General features: G+C 43.5%; 1 protein-coding gene across 2 annotated transcripts in view; it reads right to left on the reverse strand.

Moving 5' to 3' along the window:
* Positions 1-16,407, reverse strand: part of vps8 (VPS8 subunit of CORVET complex) — a 543,230-nt gene that overhangs the window by 424,600 nt on the left and 102,223 nt on the right. For both annotated transcript variants that reach the window (XM_060827508.1, XM_060827507.1), the window contains 2 exons: positions 16,044-16,090; positions 12,639-12,728 (listed from right to left, as the gene is read on the reverse strand). In XM_060827508.1, coding sequence (XP_060683491.1) covers positions 12,639-12,728; positions 16,044-16,090 — 137 coding nt within the window. The remainder of the gene's footprint in view (positions 1-12,638; positions 12,729-16,043; positions 16,091-16,407) is intronic.

Below are 16,407 nucleotides of genomic sequence, written 5' to 3' on the forward strand. Positions count from 1 at the left end.
TTGTTTGTTATGTTGAGCTTTGTTGAGAATCTATGAGAAAGTGAGGACTGCAGATGCTGGAAATCAGAGCTGAAAAATGTATTGCTGGAAAAGCGCAGCGGGTCAGGCAGCATCCAAGGAGCAGGAGAATCGACGTTTCGGGCATAAGCCCTTCTTCAGGAATGAGGAGGACGTGCCAAGCAGGCTAAGATAAAAGGCAGGAAGGAGGGACTTTGGGGAGGGGCATTGGGAATGCGATAGGTGGAAAGAGGTTAAGGTGAGAGTGATAGGCCGGAGAAGGGGGAGGGGCGGAGAGATCGGGAAGAAGATTACAGGTCAAGAAGGTGGAGCTGAGTCCAAGAGTTGGGACTGAGATAAGGGGGGGTGGAGGAGGGGAAATGAGGAAGCTGGAGAAATCTGCATTCATCCCTTGTGGTTGGATGGTTCCTAGGCGGAAGATGAGGCGCTCGTCCTCCAAGCGTCGTGTTGCCCCGGACTGGCGATGGAGGCGGTCAAGGACCTGCATGTCCTTGGCGGAGTGGGAGAGGGAGTTAAAGTGTTCAGCCACGGGGTGGTTGGGTTGGTTGTTCCGGGTGTCCCAGAGGTGTTCTCTGAAACTTTCCACAAGTAGGCAGCCTGTCTCCTCAGTGTAGAGGAGGCCACATCGGGTGCAGCGGATGCAGTAAATGGTGTGTGTGGAGGTGCAGGTGAACTTCTGACGGATATGGAAGGATCCCTTGGGGCCTTGGAGGGAAGTGAGGGGGGAGGTGTGGGCGCAAGTTTTGCATTACTTGCAGATGCAAGGGAAGGTGCCGGGAGTGGAGGTTGGGTTGGTGGGGGGTGTGGACCTGACGAGGGAGTCACGGAGGGAATGGTCTTTCCGGAACGCTGATAGGGGAGGGGAGGGAAATATATCCTTGGTGGTGGGGTCTGTTTAGAGGTGGCAGAAATGACGAAGGATGATACGATGTATCTGGAGGTTGGTGGGGTGGTAGGGGTTCTGTCCTGGTGGGGATTGGAGGGGCATGGTTCAAGGGTGGAGGAGCAGGAAGTGGCGGAGAGGCGGTGGAGAGCATCGTCAACCATGTCTAAGGGGAAATTGCAGTCTTTGAAGAAGGAGGTTATCTGGGTTGTTCGGTATTGGAATTGGTCCTCCTGGGAGCAGATGCGGCGGCGGCGAAGGAATTGGGAATATGGAATGGCGTTTTTACAGGGGGAAGGGTGGGAGGAGCCTGAGCCTGCTCCTGCCCCACCGAACTCATCTCTGCATACCTCAACACGGTCCTGTCCCCCTTAGTCCAAGAACTCCCCACCTACGTTCGGGACACCACCTACGCCCTCCACCTCCTCCATGATTTTCGCTTCCCCGGCCCCCAACGCCTTATCTTCACCATGGACATCCAGTCCCTATACACTTCCATCCCCATCACGAAGGCCTCAAAGCCCTCCACTTCTTTCTTTCCCGCTGAACCAACCAGTACCCTTCCACTGATACCCTCCTTCGACTGACTGAGCTTGTCCTCACTCTGAACAACTTCTCTTTCCAATCCTCCCACTTCCTCCAAACCAAAAGAGTAGCCATGGGGACCCGCATGGACCCCAGCTATGCCTGCCTCTTTGTCGGATATGTGGAACAGTCCATCTTCCGCAACTACACTGGCATCACTCCCCACCTTTTCCTCCACTACATCGATGACTGTATCGGCGCTACCTCGTGCTCCCACGAGGAGGTTGAACAGTTCATCCACTTTACGAACACCTTCCACCCTGACCTCAAATTTACCTGGTTCATCTCAGACTCCTCCCTCCCCTTCCTAAACCTCTCCATTTCTATCTCGGGCGACCGACTCAACACGGACATTTACTATAAACCGACCGACTCCCACAGCTCCCTAGATTACACCTCCTCCCACCCTGCCTCCTGTAAAAACGCCATCCCATATTCCCAATTCCTTCGCCTCCGCCATATCTGATCCCAGGAGGACCAATTCCAATACTGAACAACCCAGATGGCCTCCTTCTTCAAAGACCGCAATTTCCCCTCAGATGTGTTTGACGATGCTCTCCACCCATCTCCTCCACTTCCCGCTCCTCTGCCCTTGAACCCCGCCCCTCCAATCGCCACCAGTCCTCACCTACCACCCCACCAACCTCCAGATACATCGTATCATCCTTCGTCATTTCCGCCACCTCCAAACAGACCCCACCACCAAGGATATATTTCCCTCCTCTCCCCTATCAGCGTTCCAGAAAGACCACTCCCTCCATGACTCCCTTGTCAGGTCCACACCCCCCACCAACCCAACCTCCACTCCCGGCATCTTCCCCGCAACTGCAAGAAATGCAAAATTTGCGTCCACACCTCCCCCCTCACTTTCCTCCAAGGCCCCAAGGGATCCTTCCATATCTGTCACAAGTTCACCTGCACCTCCACACACATCATTCACTGCATCCGCTGCACCCGATGTGGCCTCCTCTACATTGGGGAGACAGGCTGCCTACTTACGGAACACCTCTGGGACACCCGCACCAACCAACCCAACCGCCCTGTGGCTGAACACTAACTCCCCCTCCCACTCCACCAAGGACATGCAGGTCCTTGACCTCCTCCATCGCCAGACCATGGCAACACAATGCCTGGAAGAAGAGCGCCTCATCTTCAGCCTAGGAACCCTCCAACCACAAGGGATGAATGCAGATTTCTCCAGCTTCCTCATTTCCTCTCCCCCCACCTTATCTCAGTCCCAACCCTTGGACTCAGCACCGCCTTCTTGACCTGCAATCTTCTTCCCGATCTCTCCGCCCCACACCCTCTCCGGCCTATCACCCTCACCTTAACCTCCTTCCACCTATCGCATTCCCAACGCCCCTCCCCCAAGTTCCTCCTCCCTACCTTTTATCTTAACCTGCTTGGCACACCTTCCTCATTCCTGAAGAAGGGCTTATGCCCGAAACGTCAATTCTCCTGCTCCTTGGATGCTGCCTGACCTGCTGCGCTTTGTGAAAATCTGCCAGTACTGATTGCAGTTATATGGGGAAACTATTCAAATAATGCACTTCAAAAGTACTTTATTTCGTGACACACAAATTTTATATCTGGGTCTAATTTCTGGTTAAAAGACTTTCATCTGTCGTGCAGTTGCATGTCAAACATATAATATCTGTGCATTAAATATCACACAAGAGTCCCATGTACCAATTAGTTGATTTCATATCAAAATCATGGCATCACAGGATGGAACAACTTAGAAGGATGCCATTTACTCTATCATGCTGTGCCTGATCTTTCAAAGAACAAACTGCTTAGTTTCAAACCACCATACTCATCCATCACATTCCTACCATAGTTTCTGCTTCATCTATTTCTCCATTCTCCCCTGAAGGCAACAACAGTACCTGGATTTACACTGTTTGGTAAAGCTGAGCATACAATGTCAACTCAAGTTCTTTCACCACTTTTGTAAAGCCTGAGTGCTCTGGTTATCAGCCATTGAAAACTGTTTTTCCTAATTTAATCAATCAAATACTTTATTTTAAACAGCATTAATCAAATATCCGCTTCATTCTCTTTGCTCCAAGGAAAACAAACCAGGCCTCTTATGTATTTGCAATACCACAACCTCTGACCTCCCAGTAATCCCTTCTGTACCCAAAATCTGAAGTCTCAATTTTCCTACAGTGCGTTGCCAGAATTGGACATAATACTTAGCTAAGGTCAAATTCATATTTTATATCGATTTAAAATGATCTCTTACCTTTTGTACACTATGCAATTTTTTCCACAGACCAGGATTTCTCATGCTTTAGTTGCCTTGCCTGTCACTTAAAAAGATTTGTGCAAAACAGCATAGGTCTTTTCTTTCTCTTGCTAATCCCCATTTGAAAATTGTGCCATTCAGTTTAAATATGATCATTAAAGTCAAAGGTGCAAAAAGTGAACCTTGCCCATTGGATTCTCTTTGAGATCATTCACTAAATTTGGTTCCATTGGTTTGTTGATCTCTATTTGGTTTGTTGCAACAGAATTTTTCTAGTCTAAGCAACATGGACAAAAACGATTACATAGCGAGAATAGAAGAATGAGTTTCTTAAAGTCAAAAAAGTCCAAACTTCCCCTTAAGTTTTCAAAGGCTAAAAGAGAACTCTGAAAACAAGTGGCAAGGACTCTATTTTCATACAGTTGCATCTCATCATTAACCAATCTAACCTCATTTACATAGAACAAGCTGATGAAGTGCTCCACCATTGAGGGCATCAAAACTTGTATTAAAACTTTAGCATTTTACTATTTAAACAGTGACATTTGTCAAGTTCAATTCTTTGTGCAAATGCCCAAAATATAATCTGTCTCTTTGCAGCTTGTTTATGATGGATCTATAATGTACCTGTCATTATTTTTGTATTCAGCATTTTTTCACTTTTTTAAAATCAAACATTACTGTTTCATTAACAAACGGCTTCACATGCATTGTCAGCTGACCCAAATCATCATACGTCTGTACCATCAATTGATCTTGTAGAATTATATTCGATTAGATTAGATTCCCTACAGGGTGAAAACAGGCCCTTCGGCCCAACCCGTCCACACAGACCCTCCGCAGAGTAACCCGCCCAAACCCAATTCCCTCTGACTAATGCACCTAACACTATGGGCAATTTAGCATGGCCAATTCATCTGACCTGCACATCTTTGGACTGTGGGAGGAAAGTGGAGGAAACCCACACAGACACGGGTGCTGTGAGGCAGCAGTGCTAAACACTGAGCCACAGTGCCACCCATATGTTTTCAATGACACTCTCGTTGCAGTTGAGTGTATCATCTGCATCTCATTTCATTCTGAGACTTTTGCAAACGTTATTCTAAATAAGGTGGTGGGGGCGGGGGGGTGTGGTGGAGTCTTATTGAAATATTTAAAAGGACTGAACACCAAGCTGGGCAACATTAGGCATATGGAAGGATTTTCAGTGCCATCTTATGTTCAATTTGTACATTAATATTTGGAAGAAACAAATTTCAGCAAATTTCCCAAAAGATCAGTTCAAATCAAACTTCTTAAAATATACAAACTGAGCTGATGGATATTAAATCTTATAAACTGTGAAATCATACTATGAACACTTAATATGTCTGTCACTGAAATTTGATGTGAAGCTTAATCTGTTTGATTTAAAAATGGCCTAGCAGTTGTGCCGAAAGCAAGGTACTTCACAGAAGCATAACAATTTGTTCACTAATATCCCTGTTGCAATTTCATGATAAACAGTCTTTTGCAATTGCATTTGAGGATAGACTAGCAGTTCACATTAGAAGTCAGGTTTGAGATAATCCAAACCTATAGTTAAATAGAGTGAAATCTTTCCCAAGGTCTGATCTAAGATGTGAAATACAATTTAGCAGCCTACTGGGAAACGCAGCCTCTTCCATTATAAATACAGGCTTTCATTTTTATCGCCTATCGCAACTACAGAATGTCCTAAAGCACTCTCAGAGACATTACAGGCATCTGTCTGCATCAAGACAGAAAATAACACAATGCTGCTCTCAATATATTCACTTGCAGTATGCTCCCTGTTTGCTGCTCCCCTCTCTCTTCTACACTCACTCCTGCTCCCCGAATGTGAAGGGAATATATAGGAGGCTCAAATAAGATTAGCACTGGGAGGAACTACCAATGAATGGAGTGGGGGTAAATTCTAGTTCCTGTTCAGCCCTAGGAATAACAATGAGAGAAAATGATTCTGCTGCATAGTCAAGCAATTAGCTGGTGAAACCACTCCTAGTTGTTCTCAGCATACCCTATTATCACACAAAAACAAACTGTCTCTGGTTTGAACCAATTAACACAGTTTGGATCCTTTCAAAATACTGAACATTGAGTGGAATTGTTCTCTCTGTTGATGGTGTTAACACAGCTGAGGGATGAAATGTTGCACTTAAGAACATCACGTGGATATAAATAGCTAATATTCAAAAAAGCTTGAGGTGAGTTTTCCATGTTTCACCTCCTGTGGTCTGAGGTTTTCTGTTTCACAGCCAATAATAACATCTGTCTGGTTTTGGCATCTTGGATGTGAAACAAAGAAATCTGCTTTTCACTTAGACATGTGAATATTCAGCTGTGAAGTCAGGAGATCAATTCACATACCACTATAATTAGGAATGTGCTCCAACCAAAACACTACAACTAGACAACGTGCATTTCAAAGGTTAGGCCCTGCATGCCAGCAAATTAAATGACATTATATTGACAGCATGTTGACTGTAGCAATTCAAGAAAGTAACTCAAGGGCAACTAAGGACAGGCAGTAAATGCTGGCCCAGCCAGTGACACCCACATCTCACGAATGAATAATTCAGAAGGCCCAAGTACCGATGAGAAACTAGACTTCACCAATTCCGGACTTAAAGTCTCAGCACAGCATACCAACATTTTAACTAGGCCATCACACTGATCAGCATTCACCAAAATCTCAGGCCAAGCTCCAGGGACAGTGGCCCCCTCCGCTCTACATCCACAGAAGTCAGCATCAGCAAAACATCAACTGCTCAGCAAATCATCACAGCCAATCTCAGAGTACTGCAGAAGACACTTCAGCTCTTCACCACTGAACTCTGGGACAAATGGCACCTTACATGCGATCATGATGCCAGGTCTGTCTGCGTTCAGTGCACAAACCTATCTCATGCATTTACACAGGTTCCATCTCAAGGCTTTTAATTTGTTTTCTTCACATTGAATCATTTTACATTTATAGAGGAACGTCGATTATTCGAATACCAATTATCTGAAAATTGGATTATCCAAAGATCTCGAGGTCCCAATAGAAACATTACTTCAAAGACGAGTTTTCAACAGTGATTGCGTCTTTTGTTTACAGTGATTAAACAGGCACTGTCTCTAAATGATTGACCTCCCGCCCTCTCTCTCTTCCCACACTTTCCCTTGAGTTTCACAAAGGGGTGTACCCTAAACCACAACCCCCCCCCACCCCTGCTTCTCAGGAATAATCTCTCCAACATTGTCCTGTGCAGGGCAAACGTGGAACCTGTCAAAAAGCTGCAGTTAAAAGTTGTGTGTGTGGCTGTGGCTGTGTATGTGTCTGTATGCTATTTGGAGACTTATCCCATAAAGACAGCTGCAGCAGCAGCAGTGGCCTTGGTGTTGGTGTACAGTCCTGCTGCCCGGGAGAGAGGGTAGGGGTAGACGAGGGTGGGGAGGTGCGGGGTTGGACGGGGTTGGGGGGGGCGACAGTTTCGGGGGGAGGGGCGGGATTGGATGGTGGGGAGCGGAGTCAGACAGGGTTGGGGGCAGGGACGGTGTTATACGGGGTTGGGGATCAGGCAATGGGATTGGACCTGATTGGGGAGTGGGGGTGGGGGAGTGGTGGGGGGAGGCGGGGTTGGTCAGGGTTCTGGGGACAGGCACGGGGCGGGGGCTTGCATGCTTTGTGCTGGGGGCAGGGTGACTGTTAGATTAGTTTGGGGGGTGGGGGTGGTGCTGGATGGTGGTGGTGGGGTGGGGGGGGGGGGGTTAGGTATCACACAATGCGTGCTGCTGCAGTCTCCTAAACAGGGAGTAGACTTTAAAACTCCAAGTCCCAGAGGAAAGGTATTTAATCGATTAACCGAAAAATTGGTTATCTGAACGAAATAGTGCCCGCCCATCTTGTTCCGATAATGGAGGTTCCCCTGCTTGGACACTCATAGTATGTCTGCCTTCCTTTCCCTTTTAGTACACTGCTACTTCATGCAGAAGTTACAGGATCACATCATCACCGCCTTGCCTTACATCTTAGGTCTGATAGAAAGCCAGACAGCTTGTCATAGTTGCTGGCAGGGTACAATGAGGGAATGAATCAACTAGGCAAAAGTGAGGACTGCAGATGCTGGAAATCAGAGTTTAGATTAGAGTGGTGCTGGAAAAGCACAACAGGTCAGGCAGCATTCGAGGAGCAGGAAAATCGATGATTCGGGCAAACCCCGAAACATCAATTTTCCTGCTCCTCAGATGCTGCCTGACTTCCTGTGCTTTTCCAGCACCACTCTAATTTAGACAATGAGGGAATGACCATGTTGACATACAACATTGTGCTCCGTCAAAGTCACAGCCATAGCCACAGCATGTGCCAGCAGCTCTGCAATAATCACACTATATGGCATCAACCTGACAGCTGTGTCTGATAGCCTAAGGGGAACATTGCCAAGTTGAATGAAAGGGGATTATGGACAATCAACGGCATTGTCCAATCTCAGGGTTGGCCGCGGTCAGTCAGACACTTGGTGCAATCAGGTTCGAAGGGTCCATATTCTTCGAGTCCAGGGCGGTGCTTTCCTCTCTCAGCTAACTGTAAGTATGCAAGAACATGAGGCTTTACAGTCAATGTCACATTTTGTGAGCAATGTGTGAGCTGGCATCAGGGGTATCAAAGATTAGTATTCCTATCATGGTTACATACTAATAGATTTGTGGTACGTGTTTCATGATGAAGCTTTATATGCCTATCTCAGAAGTCCACATGGAGGCATATCAGGGCCATCCTTTGGGAGACCTCCATATTCTATCTGGCCTTTCAAATATAGTGTGCTTTGCTAAAGTCTCATTTGCATTTGTTACACTGCTCAGGAACAACACCACTCATAAGGTGTTACATTTTGAAAGTTTCCACATAGATTAATTGCACCCTTCCGAAATGGATGCAACAGGTGCTTTCATCAGTGTGACCATCATACAAAGACAGCGCAGACAAATTGAGGAGATTCAACTACACCAGCAGGCCAGGATTAACAGTGAAATCCAGCAGCTGCCATACAGCCTCTACATGGAGAAATTACAGTAGTTCACCCTAGGATGCAGAGGAGCTTTTCGAAGCTCAGAGAGTACTGATACCATTGTCTTTTTCTCTACATGACAAAAGCACATTGAAGGTGCAGACTGAGAACAGTTGAAGAGAGTAGCTCTTGTCATCCATCATTGTGGGAGTCAGCTCTTGGAATGAGACAGAAATTTCAGAATTATCAGGAAGACAGGCATGATGGCAGCAGCATGGATACTTGGTGCAAACCTCACAGATCATGATTTGGGCATTGTTTAAGTGGAATTCTTTACTGTTAATGAAGTCAGATGCAATATAATATGGCACTCTTAATGTGGTGTGTATCCAGTCTATAGCACCCTACACATGGGGAACCCAACAACATTGGAAACTCCCATTGTCCCATGATGAGGTCTGCTAAAGTCATGCACAGAGATGATTTGTTTGTACTGGTCCAAACTTAATTAACAGTATCCTTGATACATTTGTGATGTGAGGACTGAGAGATTGCACAGATGCATGAAGAGGCTCCTTACCTTTGCCATGGTCATCAATTAAACTGATCCTACAGCTAAAATGTCAGTGGAAAATGAACGGATTTGCGAATCTACTATAAGACATTTTCTCCTTTAATGAGACAATGGAGAGACTGAGGAAGATGAAATTAGCTGGAAGAACTGGTAGTGATGGCAAGAAAGATGAGTGGGGTAGAATATAGCCTGCGCAGAAGATTACAGAGCACTTTAGGAGGTTTGGGTGAGTGATAGTCATTGAGGGAACACACTGTGTGCAAGAGTGAGAGTAATAGACAATTACTCTTGGTGAGAGGTGTGTACAATGGCAGAGGTTTTGCTAGAAAATAGGAGGTAGTGCCTAATAGCCACCTCTTTTCAAATGCAGTCCAACAATACACATTGAATAGTAATCCTTGGCTTACAGCTTTTGAAGTGGATTAAGCTATGGTTTTGATATGGTGCCCATGGCTTCAATGCTTGGGACATCTGATAGCAGTGAGCACTTCTATCCGAGCACACACTTTAATGCAAACAGCACCACAGAAACAGGACGCATAAATGATGAGGTGAGCAAGAGAAGACTGGTAGACAAAAGTCACCATACCCGCACAGCGAAACCCTTCACGAAAATTTCCCCAAATTAACACTCAGCCAAATTATGAGAACATTCTGCTGTTGGTCTCTATTCTACAGCAATCCAAGTTAGTTTACAGATTTCACATAATTTGTGTGAGCAGTAACATGTTAAGTCCTCATGGTGATATTTTTATCAAAAATCTGCCATTCACTTTTCAAAATGTGGACAGATACGCCGTGCTATTGGAAAACACGACATTCTAAGCATTACTCTATAATCAGGCAATCCTAGCTAGTTTAGGGAAAATCAAAGCAGGCAAACTGTTGAAGATTGCAGTCTTTGGACACAACACATACACTCATCTGTCAAGATTGCAAGTGCCCCTATGAACATATCAATCACACAAGCTGAAGGGGTCGCAATTAATCAAACCTTTGGTAACTCAAACTGACTGGAAATGGACATTGAGTGGCAGCAACTGTCTGAGTTGTTCTGAACTTTGCATTCTCACAGCTTACAAAATATGTAACTTTGCTCATGACCCATCAGTGGACGAGCAAACATAGGTAGCAGCAGCTGTCAGTACTTCCCATCCTTCAACTATTCAGCTGCACTATTGATACTGCAAGTAAAAGGATCACAGAGTTTATTCCCTGAAGCAGCCCATCATGCAAACTCCTTCTACCCCTTATATTCTGAATGACAGGTGCCTGAAACAACTGGAGACCTTCAAGACTACATGTGAGGACACAGTTAGCAAAATTGGTTTCTTTCACTTTTTGAACAATTATCGACACTGTTAAACTCTTAACTATTTACAATATTCAAGCTTCAGTCAAGCTTGGTGTTTACATTGGAGGACTAGAGATCACCTTAATCCCTCAATGTCACACACTCCAGCTTCAAATATTTTCTGCACTTAGAGTTTCAATTACCCAAATTCAGCCTGTTTAATTACATATATTTCCCTGGGTAGGATAATGAGAAAAGCCTACTGCTGACATAGCAAATACATGATTAAGAGAATTCACAATTTACAGCTACTGGAATTCTCAAAGCAGTTACCTAATATATGTTTGGCTTCCCCATTATGGAAGAAATCATTTTGCAGAATAACTCACAGGCGCGAGTGACTTTTTCTTTTAAATGGGTAGCCCTTGCCCTCAAGCATCCATCCCCAAAGGTATGTGGGAGACCAGTAAAGTTATTCGAGTTATCCAATTTCCCTTCAAGTCTACCACCACTGCAGCCTTGGGCAGGTCATTTCTCAAATTCTCTCTGCATAAGGTTGTCAAGCCTGATCAATCTGTACACTATCTCTCCCTTAAATTTGAGTTTGCACATCCAGTTCTTGAGCTTGTAGCAAACTGAAACACATGACCACGATTAAATGCATCTTCCTTCTAACACCTTTGAATACCTTTGTTACATCCAATATTCTTTCCACAGGCTGATCATTACTACATAAATATCAATATTAAAAATCAGGTCATCGGAACCGTCATAGAGAGTTAAGGTTTCTAAAGCTCGAGCATCCACAATTCACACTTGCACCACAAATCATATGCTTAATATTCCATTACGATGTTCAATAAAATATCCCATCTGCAATCAAAAAATAAGTCAAAAGTCATATTTCAGAAAGCTAAACAGAGTTCCCAGTCATTGCCTCATCCTCTGTTTCTATTCATTCCTTGGAGCACAGGGTTATGGCTCACAGTCTACTAGGTAGTCTCCAGTACCTTGCCCAAGTAGCTAGCCTACATTAAGAATCAAGGAGTAAATATTTGCAGACTAGTCAGTTCACAAAGGGCAATTCAGCCAATCCGGAGGCTGCTGCCACACACATTACTCAAGCGTACACTTTCAAAGTGAGGTGAATGGATAGAGGTCAGTACTGGTGGATGAAGCTAATTTTGCCATCTCTTTCTTAAACTAATTATAATCCTTTTAATGCCAGCTATGATCAAATAAATGAACACAGGCCTTGGAAGTCTGACTGGTATGGCTGGATTATATATTGGCCCTAAGAATACAAACAGTGAGCTGTAGAAATCAAGATTTCTAACTGCAGACAACTATTTTCTCACATTAGTTGATCAAGTTCATATACCTAGTTCCAGCTTAAGTTCCTTCATCGCCCTTCTAGGGCAAGAATCCACAGTGCTGACAGTCAAGACAACAAAGACATCATGAAAAAGAAAGTTTGCAATAAAGTTAAACAGAAAACTCATGGGTAGGTATCATGAAATGTGCAGATGTGTGTTGATTTTAGTTGAAAGTGTGTTGCTGGGAAAGCACAGTCAGTCAGACAGCATCCAAGGAGCGGGAGAATTGACGTTTCAGGAATAAGCCAATTCCCGATGAAGGGAATGCTGATTCTCCTGCTCCTCAGATACTGGCTGACCTGCTGTGCTTTCCAGCAACACACACTCAACTCTGATCTCCAGCGTCTGCAGTTCTCACTTTCTCCCTGTATTGATTATTACTACAGATAAAGGAAATACACTAGCTATATACTGATGTGCTATAGGAGGCAAACACCATCAACACAATGAGCTTAGCCAGACCACATTAACTGTTCTAACACGGATACAAGCCACAGAATTATTGCGTCCAACGTAACCCTCTCCATGAAAATAAATATAAACAAACGTAAACTAACAATATGCTTTAACTCATGACTTTTCCATGTACTTTAATTGAAAACCATTTCATGAAACTTTCTTTTTAAATAAGACAGATGCACTTGCCTCAAAATGTTGCTCCATAACCTGAAGCTTGCCTTGCTCAGGGCACCTCTTCAGAGCTCGGTCAGCATACTGAAGTAGGATTTCTGCCATCTAAAAGAAACTTTTTAAAATAAGTCAGTATAATACAAAACATCTAAATACAGACCGCTGTTGCAGTTCTATGGCTTCATCACAACACAGTACTTAGCTAAAGACTGGTCAAGTAAAAGCTAGAAAGTTTAGCTCTCTGCAAAAATAGGACAACTTTGTCTTGTTCAAAACGTGTACACTTAAAGAACAAATAGCTGAATGCATAGTTTGCTGGCTACAAAACACAACTGAAAGTAGGTGATAAAATTAGTCAGGCTGACAAAAGCTGGGAAATGTTATTCCACTGTTGTTCATCATTTACACAGACAATTAGGACTCAGAATTCCAGAGTACAACTTCAGAAAATACTGATATCAAATTGGGAGGTGCAGTGAGTATGGAGGTGGCAAAAATACATTAGCAAATCTGTAGAATAGTAATTAGCTTCAACATAAATAATTGTAAGCAGCTACACTTTGGATGATTCGTTAAGAACATCATATATTTCTTAAAAGAAAGGGATCCAACTGAAGCAAAAACGTCAAGGAACGTGTGGCACAGACAAACAACTCACAAAGGACAGACACACGATAACAAGGTTAATACAAAAAAAAAGCTAACAAAATAAATTGGTTTTCAGTTTATCTCTATAGAAATCAAAGAACCAATGTTAAACATGTGAACAACCTTGGTCAGAACATGTCTGGGGAGTACTGGGCACATATCGAGTCACCATGCTACAAAGTGGCTAGAAAAGTATGGAAGGTGATGGCAAAAAAGAATTTTTCTGATACCAGAACTAAAAGTACTATATTTATCAGGAAAGTGTGAACAAACTGGAGAGAACACAGTCACAGAAAAAAAGAGAAGGCATTCAAGCCAGAGATAAGGGGGAATTTCTTCAAATTCAGGGTAGTGGATTTCTGAAATTCTCCACCCCAAAGGGCGATGGAGGTTCAGTTGTTGAGTAAGTCGAAAACACAGGTCAATAAATTTACAGATATTGAGGACATCAAGGTGGATTTAGTTGGATGGTGGAGCAGTTTGATTGGCCAAATCATCTACTCTTGTTTTACTTTCTTATGTTCTCTTTGTTCTACTTGCCAAAAAAAAAAAGGAAAAGCAATGACTTGTCAAAATTTGTCTAGATTGAGAAAGAGCCCAAGAAAGCTGTCCACTTCCAAGTAATTCTAGATGCAGGAGGCAAAAGTACAAGATAATCACTAATAAACAGACTGAATGGTCTGTTTTGGTGTAGAAACTTTTATTTAACAATACTGAAAATGAATGTAGGTCACCATATGCTGCTTAAAACATGTTACATGACAGAAACAAAAGCAGAAATTGCTGGAAAATCTCAGCAAGGGTCTTGCAGCATTCGTGGAGAGAAATCAGAGTTAACACTTCTGATCCAGTGACCCCTCTTCAGAACTGATGGCAGCTTGGAAGAAGTTGGTTTTCATGCAGAAGATCAGGCGGTGGCAGAGGGGGTGAGGAATAACCGATAGATGGAGATAGAGCCCAAAGAGAGAGAAGAACACTTGGACAGGCAAAGGTGTGGATAATGATCAGCCTTGAAGAATGAGTGGCTGCTAATGGAGACTATTAGTGATTAAAGTAGCATACCGAAGGGTCTGTTTCCGTGCTATATGACTCTGTGATAACAAAGACCCGGTGTGTAGACGTTGGGGTGAGGACAGAGGAAAAGATGCTCCATGCTCTAAAATTGTTGAATTCGATACTGAGTCCAGAAGACTGTGAAGTTTCCAAGCAGAAAACATGGTGCTGTCCTTCCAGTTTGTGCTGAGCTTCACTGGAGCATGCAGCAAGCCTGAGAGAGAGATGTTGGTCAGGGAACAGGGTGGCATATTGAAGTGGCAGGTCACAGCCTTTTTTGTGGGCAGAACATAGGTGTTCTGTGAAGCAGACACCCAGTCTATGCTTTGTTTCCCAAATGGAGTGGAGATGACATTCTGAGCAGTGAATACAGTGAACCAGACTGAGTGAAGTGCAGGTAAAATGCTGCTTCACTTGGAAGTTGTATTTGTGCTCTTGGATACGGAGGAGGGAGGAAGTAAACAGACAGGTGTCTCGCCTTCTTTAGTTGCAGGGAAGGTGCCGTGAGGCTTTGAGAGTAAAGGAGGATTGGGCCATGGTAGCTTGGAGGGAATGGTCTTTGCGAAAGGCTAACAAGGGAACCTAACTAACCGAGGACACAAATTGATGTTTTCCACCACTGTGTCTAAGCAAATCAATCTCATTGACAGAAAACTGAAGCAACTCTGAAAAATCAACGTATTCTATCCTTTTCATTTGTAATCTTTACCCATAAGGGTTTTGTCTTTTTACCCCTTTTGTCCCCCATCTATAAACCTTTAGAGAGCTGGAATTCAGCCTGTTTTACTTAATGGATGTTTGTGCATTCAGATTAAGAGTAATGTAGTTCAAGTAGCTCAGTTAACAACCAGTTTGATCACTCATTTGTTAAATGCATTTTGCTTGCAATGTCCTATTTTTGAGTTTATTGAGAAAATCAGGTAAAGTCTCTTCCGTTCTAGATAACTGTAATAAAGAGAAAAGAAATGATGACTTTGATAAACAAATAAAATATTTATACTCGTGTATTGGCTTGTAGAGTAGTAAGGCTCAATTACCAATGTAATCCTCCTGTTAGAGATGTAATCATAACTCTGGCACTAATGGTTCGAACGTTATTCGCCACTTATCACTTCAAGCCTGGATAGTGTCCACATGCTACTGCATATGGATATGGCTACTTGAGTATCTGAGGTGCTGTGAATGCTGCAATCATCAAACATCCCCATTTCTGACATTGTTGATGAAACGCTGAAGCTGGTTGGGCCTGGGACACCACCTTGAAGAACTCCTACAGTGATGACACGTGGCTGAGATGATTGATCTCCAATAACCAAAACCATCTTCCTTTGTGCTAGAAATGACTCCAACCAACCAAATTTTGTTCACCCACCCAATTCCCATTGTCTCCAGATTTGCCACGGCTCCTTGATAGCAAACTCTATAAAATGCTACCTTAATGTCAAGGGCAATCACACCCACTTCACTCCTAGCCCTCTCTTTCAATAAACAGAGGCTTAATAGTGATCCAATGCAACAATTTTAGACTTTCTTCCCCTCTTGAGCAATACTGAATGAGGATCAAAGTCTTAAGTTGTTTAAGTTGCACATTTTAGACAAGCAGCTCATTTTCTGATGAACTGAGTTCCTGGGCATTTAATTAACTGTTCAATACTACACAAGTTACTTTCTAATAGATAAATGAGGGAAGACAAATCCCATTAATAAGCGATACTTTACCCGATCAGCCACAACACCCTTCCGCTTACTCTGATCTCCAAACAAACCTAAGGATAAAGAGAGATGGTTATAATTAGAACATCTATGCTTCACACAACATGCATTTGTCTATGGGAAAATGTGTAGTGTTGAAGTTGGTGTTGGGGCTATCCTATGATAGTACAGCAAGAATGACTGACAACAGCTCCAACAAGCTTGCAGTACGTTTAACAGAAATTATAGAGTGTGAGAAACACCCTTTTAAAGCATTCTCAGCACAGAGGACAATGGTAGTCTGGATGTGCAAAATTCTTTGCTCCGCTAAAGATAAGAACATTTCATATCAATGAAATTTAAGATTTTTCTAATCGGTCAGTTATAATAC

This window comes from Hemiscyllium ocellatum, chromosome 7 (genome assembly GCF_020745735.1).
Source record: "Hemiscyllium ocellatum isolate sHemOce1 chromosome 7, sHemOce1.pat.X.cur, whole genome shotgun sequence".
Taxonomy (NCBI): domain Eukaryota; kingdom Metazoa; phylum Chordata; class Chondrichthyes; order Orectolobiformes; family Hemiscylliidae; genus Hemiscyllium; species Hemiscyllium ocellatum.